This window comes from Salvia hispanica, chromosome 1 (assembly GCF_023119035.1).
Source record: "Salvia hispanica cultivar TCC Black 2014 chromosome 1, UniMelb_Shisp_WGS_1.0, whole genome shotgun sequence".
Taxonomy (NCBI): domain Eukaryota; kingdom Viridiplantae; phylum Streptophyta; class Magnoliopsida; order Lamiales; family Lamiaceae; genus Salvia; species Salvia hispanica.
This window is the reverse complement of record NC_062965.1, coordinates 10,067,034-10,075,510: the sequence shown is the minus strand read 5'-3', so window position 1 is coordinate 10,075,510 and position 8,477 is coordinate 10,067,034. Positions and strand designations below refer to the sequence as shown.

Here is an 8,477-nt window from a genome sequence, read left to right as displayed (position 1 = left end):
TCTTAAAATTCATATCGAAAAGAAACGAGACTCCTATTTATAAACGGAAGGAGTATAGGTTAATTAGCACACTAGCTCGTACTATTATCTTAGGGCATGCTTGGTATGATGGAATGGAATGGAGGTTGGAATGAAATGTCAATTTTATTGGATTTCCTTTGCATTTTCATCCATTCACTCATTCATTCCATCACACCAAACAAATGAATAGAATGGAAGTAGAAATCACATTCCATTTCATCATACCAAGAAGCCCCTTAGACTCTTAGTCCCGGAGGTCATGCTTGTCACATTTACCAATTATTTGAGAGGTTATAGTATGAAATATGGCTTGGAGGAGAACATAATTTAAGGATATAATGTTAGAGTTCATATTAAAATCGTATTGAAGGACGTAACATTAAAGTTTATATTGAAAATCATATTTATATAGAAGGATATAATGCTGGAGTTCATATCAAAATCGTCTTAAAGGACATAATGTTAAAGTTTATATTGAAAATCATACTCCCTCCGTCCCGCTTTAGCAGTCTCATTGACTTTTCTACACTCGTTTTGTAAAAATGATAATAAATAGTTAAAGTGGAGAAATAATAAAGTAAAAAAGAGAATAATATAGAGAAGAGTCTTATCTACATTATTCTCTTTTTTACTTTATTATTTCTCCACTTTAACTATTTATTATCATTTTTACAAAACGAGTGCAGAAAAATCAATGGGACTGCTAAAGCGGGACGGAGGGAGTATTTTATAGTACTGTTTTGTATTGTAAAACTTAGTTTTATGCATTTGTGAGAATAAATTTATTTATCAGATGATTTGTCAGTTATCATGTTGATTCAATTCATAGAAAAATAGGAGTAATTGATAATAGAATAAATAGTCCTTCTATATTATAGATTGATCGATAGACTATATTTACGTGTTGCCATGTAAACTAAATTAAAGATCTCAGTAAGTATTCATTTCTAAATCTATGCAAGTCACACTACCCCTTTGTGACTCATGACCTATTGGTTAGAAGAGAAACGTCTTAACAACTGAGTTGCATTTCATCGTCAAGTAACATTGAGTATGTTGGTAATATATTACTTTGACTTGTCAATATGTGCGCGCTTTTTATTATCCAATACCATAACATTTCGATAACAATGGTCAATATTCAAGTATGACTAGTATCGTTAAGTAATAGAATCGCATCATGGTTTGCAAGAGCTGATGTTGTCCCCATGAAATATTCTATTCAAAGTTTTATTGTATAGAAATCTAGCTAACTGGAATTAATAGTAATACAATAAATAAAGGTCATTAGAAATCTTAACACTCTTTTAAAAAATAAAGTAATTATATTAAGACAGGTCAACAAACTTAATTAATTAATGAATATATAATCATGTTATACACAGAGAATTGATTTAAACTAAAAAAGTCAGGATCAAACTTAATAGCGACTCTTTAAATATGGAGGATAATCAGATCATAATACATGTAGTATATTGCATGAACAATAAATATGCATTAGATGTATACTACATATACATTTGAATATAAACATGAAAATAAAATAATGAGACAAATAGTGTTCCTAGCTCTTCAAAATTTTCAAAGTTGGACTATTTTCTGTCTCCTAGATTTAGAACTTTGATATTATTCCACGTTCATACTCTTGCGCAAGAATGCGGATGTAGACCTAAACATACATTTATTCATTTTTAATTCCCTATTCTTCCGTAAGAACACAACACCCACATCTGTGCTCTTCCGCAATGCATGCTCTTATACTATTCATGGATCCCATTATTTTATTATTCAATTTAAATATTTTAATTACGAAAAATATTTTCATAATATTGAAATGCATTCAAAATGCTCGAAACACTATTATAAATTATTAAAAAAATTAAAAATTACATAACTAAAATCCTAAAAATAAAAAATTATATCCGTGGAAATTTAAAGAGAGTTGTTTGGTGTAGTGTGATTTTTTGGATTGAGTGGAGGTATTTGTAGATGAAAATGTGAATTTTGGGGTAAAAATAATGAAAAAATAAATTAAAAGCGAAAACACTGGATATATTTTATTAGGAAGTGGGAAATTTTTTATATTTAAATCTGAAATTTTAGAGTTTCCGAACTTTTTTTTTCAAAAAAATAAAAAGAAAATCCAGCGGCATTGCCGTTGGTCAACTAGAAAATGCCACGTCATCTGCTCGTCGACAAGAGCACGTCCGTACTGTCGGCAAGAGCGCAACGACGAGCATGTCTCTTCCCATGCCGTCGGCAAGAGCGCAGCGACGAACATGTCTCTTCCCATGCCGTCGGCACACTTCCTGTGTGACATCCATGACCTAAAACATGCATCATTTTGCCTATTTAAATATTTTATTGATTTATTTATCATTGCATATTTTTTTTATGTTATTTGGATAATTATGTGTTATATGTATAAGTGTGTATTTGTACGTGAATTTTTGATAGCTAAATTAAATTTGTATGCATGTGTACGTGTAGTAATGTGTGTATATGTGCACGAGATAATATAGTACTACTATTATGTACGTACTTTACACATTTATATATTTTGTTTGGGATAGACTAAGGTTATAATATTAAACAAATATGCATACGTACGTGGCATAGAAAATGAGTATTTTCATGCATTAGTTTGCAGCTCAAGTGTTTACAAAATTACACGTTTTTAGTTACTCACTTATACGTGTTTTCCTTATAAAAATATAACAAATAATAAGTGAGTCACCTAGTTTTGCAGTTGACATGTTTTAGGACTGTAGAGTATATATATTGTTATTTTTTTTCATGAGAATAAAAGAGGGGGAATTTGAGGAAGGTACGGAGTAAAATATTTAGACTTTTGAAGCAACAACTATATATATGAGACTGATAAACGAAGAGAAGGAATCGAGCTTTTGAGTAGTTTACCTATCTTAATCAGGTGTGTATAAATCACACTTTTAATTTTACATATTTTATGTGATTGATTGCTATGTGTTAAATTGAAGTGAATATTTGAATTATATGATGTGAGCCTAAAATAGTTATGTGTTATTTGATATTGATGGTGGAATATTGAATATGTGAGTGGTGCTATGGATATATTTTTATATAGCACTAGAATTATTTGCATCATTGAATTAAAGAGGATATGTGACAGTCTTGCCCTGGGTTCTACGGGCATATTCAATGATAATGGACCTACGGGTCAAAGAAAATGTGCAAAGAGGGGCCTTCGTGGAAAGGTCAAATCAAAGAGGGGCCTTCGTGGAAAGGTCAAATAATTAAAAGGGACCTTTGGGTCGTATACAATGGAAATCCCGGACAGATACTAGGCTTGAACTGTCACAGAATAATAAACTAAATAGAGTGGGATATGCATATGTATATGGAATTAATTTTAATATTTGTTGATAATTGTTATATATATTGGTTAAAGAATATAATTGATTGTTTGGGCTGTGAATTAAAGGTAAGATTTATATACACTGAGTTGTGGCTCATATAAACTACTAATATTTTTCAGGAATAAGATATCAATGATGCGTGGGTTGATGTGAGTTACAGTTATTATAAGGGTCGGCGGCTGACGCATTTTGGCAATCTTCTCCTCCTCATCTTTTTTGCATATAGATAAATGTATAGTATATAGAGTGGTGAGAGGGTCCCACTACTGTTCAGAATGTTTTGAAATATGTAGTTGATAAATATTGATTTTTGAAATTATATAATATGTGTGTTTTATTTACAATACGTGTGGATTATTTATTTTAAATTTTGAATTTATTTATAGTAAGTGTATAAGTTATAAGGGTTGGGGTGTGACATCCTGCTTTCCCGAAAATGCACCACTGCGCATGCTCATAAACTCGAGTATAAGTATTGACCTTAACCACAAGATTGAAGGTTAAATCCAAATCGGTATTAACAAGTGCAAATCCAAATCGGTAAAGTGACGGCATTAACAAGTGCTTCCGAATATCTCAAAATTTTAGTCCTTTATTTCTAAGGAGTGTTCACTTACAGAACATATCTAGTCCTTTATTTCTAAGGAGTGTTCACTTACAAAACATATCTAAGAGATTCCTATATTTTATCTTTTTTCAATAAATTCTCATACAATTTTTTATTTGTTTCTCTGCTGAAAATTAGAGTTATATACTATTTCTATCTCATAACAAGATCACATTTTGTCATTTCATTCCATTTCATAATGAATCATATTTCATTTCTATCATAAATGTTAAGTAGACCTCACAATCCATCAACTTATGTCATCCACGAACTTATTTCATTTATATTTTATTAGAAACTACTCCATCCATTCTATATTAATAATGTCATTTTACTATTTTGGGAAGTTGATTCATTTATATTTTTAGCAAAAAAGTAAATTAATTTTTTATTTTATTCTATCGTTATCTCTTTTACTTTATTCACTATCTACTTAACAAATAATTCTTAAACTCTGTGTAAAAAAAAAATGCCTCAATTACTAAGGAATGAGGAAGTAATATAATTAAAATTCATAGTCCGCTGACTTTCAATCCACCTTTTTTTATATCTTTTAAAACTTATGTCCACATTAAATATGAAATGACTCTTAATATAAAATGATAGTACGAAAGGAAAATTGTTATCACTTATCTGCAATAAAATTGATTGCGTGTATAGCAAGTATTGTTTCTGTCCTAATAAAAATGAAATATTTTTCATTTTTTGGATTGTCCTATTAAAAATGAAACGTTTCTTAAAATGATACATAACATCATTTCTATTTTTTCATCTCTCTCAGTTTACTCTCTCTTTATCACTCACAAAATAACATTACATCAAATTTTATATCAAAAAATAAATATTTCATTTCCACAAATAGAAATAACTCTATCAATACTTTTTGAGTTGTCCTATTAAAAATGAATCATTTCCTAAAATAGAAATAACTTTATCAATACTTGTCTCTCTCTCTTCTTTAACTCATAAAACAACACTATATAAAATCTCGTGCCAAAAAATAAATATTTCATATTTATTGGGATAGAGCGAATATTTCTTTTTAGAATATCTCAATAAAGTTGAGTTATTTTATTTTTTAATAAAAATAAAATATTAAATCAGTCTTATATTATTTACTTTTTATTATCTTTCCTTGAGTATTTTATTTATTTATTTTATTTTATTTTATTTTTATTGAATCCGCTCAACACTATTTCTTCTATATTTATGCCCAAAAAGTTTGGACGCAAATTTAGCTGAGACGAAGTGAGTATTTTCTTTTAAAAAATCTTGATTAAGTTGAATTATTTTTAAAAAGAAAATTAAAACAATTAATATGCGTGGGCTGACGTATCATCAATTTTCTGGTTAACTGCAACCATTCAACAAAAGAGGAAGAAGCAAAAGGAGGATCTCTCTCATCCGCCGGCTGACTTTTCTGCTCAATCTGTAGATTTTCATCCGGATTTATGGATTTCAACTCTCGCTCCTCTTCCGCCGCCGCTTCCTTCTATACATCTGTTGTTGCTCTTCCATCATCCTCCACCTCCAATTATTTACCTTCAATTCACCCCCTTTCGCTCAGGATACGTCAATCTCCTCTCACCGATCCCTAATAGGTAATTCAAAATCCTTATTGTTTGTTGTGATAGAAAAGATTCTTCTTTTTTACTGCAGCAATCCGCGAAACTCTTCTATTTATGCAATATTGCAGTTGTTCCCTTTCCGTTTTCCCTAAATTGTTCCAAATTGGATAACGGATTTCTACTGAAAGAGAAATAAGATGAGCAGTGGTGGTGCTGGCCACAGAGCTAAGGCTCGTAGCATCTCCGGTTGGACTGATTTTGACCTTAATCAAAGAAGGAAGCAGCAAGGTGCTGCCGACAATCATGATTCCAATCCTTATCCTTCCTTATCAGCCCTAGCTGCACCTAGAAAAAACGAATCCCTTTTAGTTAAACCCTTTTCATCCGTGCTTGCCCCTTCAATTGCTTTTCCTTCCTTGAAAGATGTCAAGAGTAGCAACTCTCCAGCCACCACTTCTACAGCTGAGAACGCTGCCACAGCTAAGTTAGCTTATGGAAAGCTTAAAGATCGCCACCCCTGGGCAGATGAAAGCTTGATTCAGGATGTTTTGGCTGGTGTAAACGACAATGTCGATGAGGCTTTGTCTTTACTAGAAGCAATGGTCATTACTGATAATCATCAAGTTGACAAGAAGGAAGAAGTTGAGTCAAGCTGCAATAATTTTGACTCTGCAGCTGGAAATCACAGACAATCCATGGATGGGGGATCTTCATTACAGTTACTGGATATCATCAAGTCTTTACCCGTTGAACCCGAGCCTGAGTGGGGAGAGGATGATGTCTATCTGATATACCGGAAAGATGCAATAAGGATGACGAGGTAGTACTATGTTTCTTGATTATGGTCACTTTTTGTGCAGCATATAAGTAATGATTCAGACCATTGTCTCATAGCTATGTTCTGTTTCTAGAAACATATTGCATCAGACTGTTTTAGTTTCTTATGTCCTTTGCTTGTTATATTTTTCGTTGTTTTCAAGTTCTGATCCAGTCGAACCATTTCCATCTGAAAGCAACTATTGTCTAATGCTTGTCAGCCGATGACATGACATGGTTAACCTTTTCCATTTTCTGCCTGGTTCTGTTGTGTGTTTTGGTTAGTGGTTGAAGGTGATAAGTAATGATTTGTTTAGCTTAGTAGAATAAAGTACTGACTCAGTGCCATCAAAATGAGATGCCCAAGAAAATGCTCTTTCTGAACTTTCGTTTTCTATTAGCACGTGTAAACCCGAATGATTCCCACTATGTTAATTGACTTATTCAAATGCATTAATGTTGAATTCTTCATGTTGTAGAATAAAATGCCTGCCTGTGCAAATATACCAAAGTTATTACTTGGAAAATGAAAAAGATCCCACTCCCAAACAGGAATTCTCAATAATCTTTTCTTGCCTTTTTATTTAATTGTTCCATCTCATATGATCAGATCAGCATCTCGTCATTCAAAGTCTGCTAATGATGCATACATAAGGGGTGACCATGCAGCCGCTCACCATTTCTCAGTTAAAGCTCAACAAGAATGGGCTGCTGCTGAGAGGCTCAATGCTAAGGCAGCCAAAGAAATTCTGGATTTGAGGAATTGTAAAAATGATCCATGGACATTAGATTTACATGGTCTTCATGCAGCAGAAGCAGTTAAAGCATTGCATGAACATTTAATGAGTGTTGAAACCCTACTATCACCGCACTGTTTAGAAGCACAGCAAGTAATGGTAAAGGAATCCAGCGTGTCAGTTGCTGCATCTGCACAATCATCTGGTCAGCTTGAGATGGAGAAGTTCGGGAGACGGCACCCAACTTCTAGGCAGAGGATTACATTGTTACAAGTTATAACAGGTATGTGCCAGAAAAAAAAAAGAATCCTTTGGAATAAGCGAATAAGGCTGATATTGATAGAAATGTTGCATGCACTTGGTGGTGAAAACAACTTAGAAACCTCTGCAAACTTTAGATATTGGCACTCACTTCTTTTCTGTGTGTAGGTTAGAGTAAGGAATCTGATCTGATACAGTCATATATTTGCATCTCTCGCAGGAAAGGGTAATCATAGCCGGGGATCAGCTGCACTCCCATCAGCTGTCAGAAACTTTCTCAGTGAGAAAGGGTGAGATTTCCTTCTTTCCTATTATACTTTTGGCAGAGGAAGTTTTGAATCAAGATAGTACAGTGGAACAAAATGTCCTGGTATTTGATAACTAGTATACTCTCTGCAGGTATAGTTTCGATGAGACTAGACCTGGGGTTATAATGGTACGACCCAAGTTTCGGTTGCGATGAGCCATTGGTGTCCCATTTGAAAAAGAATAAACTGTGCTACAGTGAGCTGGTGGTATGTGAATATATATTGATTACTATTATGCAATCTAATTTCTCCTATGTTGGGGTTGACTGAACTACCATAAGGAAATTCATTGCTGGAAGCTGCTGTTGTCAGTGGAGGCACATGTAACGAACATACAATATTTATGGTGTGAATTAGTGTTAGCTGAGATAGTACAGTTGGTCATGTTTAGCTAGTTACTCTTACAGATATATCATGAGTTTAGTGGTTTAAACATAGAATACTGTACATGTACTACAAGGTTAGCATTTCAGAACAGGATTTAGTTTTATGACTCAATAGCCCTGAATCATGATTATTTTGTTAGCACTATTAAACCAAGTGATGTTAAGGTAGAGCATGTGTACTCCTTTTTATTGCTACTGGGCCCGAGATATCAGCTTTGGCCCGCACTGTTCACTGCGATTCGGCAAGAATTTAAAAAATGTCAAGTGCCCTGGTTTATCACTTCTGCATTGGGAAGTGCACCATGGACTACAAGTAGATTCCTTAAGTTACCCCTGTTTTTTGTGTCAATACAATTGAATTTACTTCCACTCCCG

The 8,477-nt window shown here is 33.1% G+C and overlaps 1 protein-coding gene across 1 annotated transcript; it reads left to right on the top strand.

Moving 5' to 3' along the window:
* Nucleotides 1-5,381: 5,381 nt before the first annotated feature.
* Nucleotides 5,382-8,270, top strand: LOC125201680. The gene is made up of 5 exons (XM_048099895.1): nt 5,382-5,627; nt 5,723-6,414; nt 7,021-7,430; nt 7,629-7,698; nt 7,808-8,270. Exons 2-5 carry the CDS (start codon nt 5,792-5,794, stop codon nt 7,869-7,871), a joined length of 1,167 nt encoding a protein of 388 aa, XP_047955852.1. The 5' UTR covers nt 5,382-5,627; nt 5,723-5,791; the 3' UTR covers nt 7,872-8,270.
* Nucleotides 8,271-8,477: the final 207 nt, after the last annotated feature.

Coding starts and splice junctions, on each gene's coding strand:
- LOC125201680 (XM_048099895.1), top strand. CDS start 5,792: ATGAGCAGTGGTGGTGCTGGCCACAGAGCTAAGGCTCGTAGCATCTCC. Junction 6,415..7,020: donor GATGCAATAAGGATGACGAG/GTAGTACTATGT, acceptor TCATATGATCAG/ATCAGCATCTCGTCATTCAA. Junction 7,431..7,628: donor ATTGTTACAAGTTATAACAG/GTATGTGCCAGA, acceptor CATCTCTCGCAG/GAAAGGGTAATCATAGCCGG.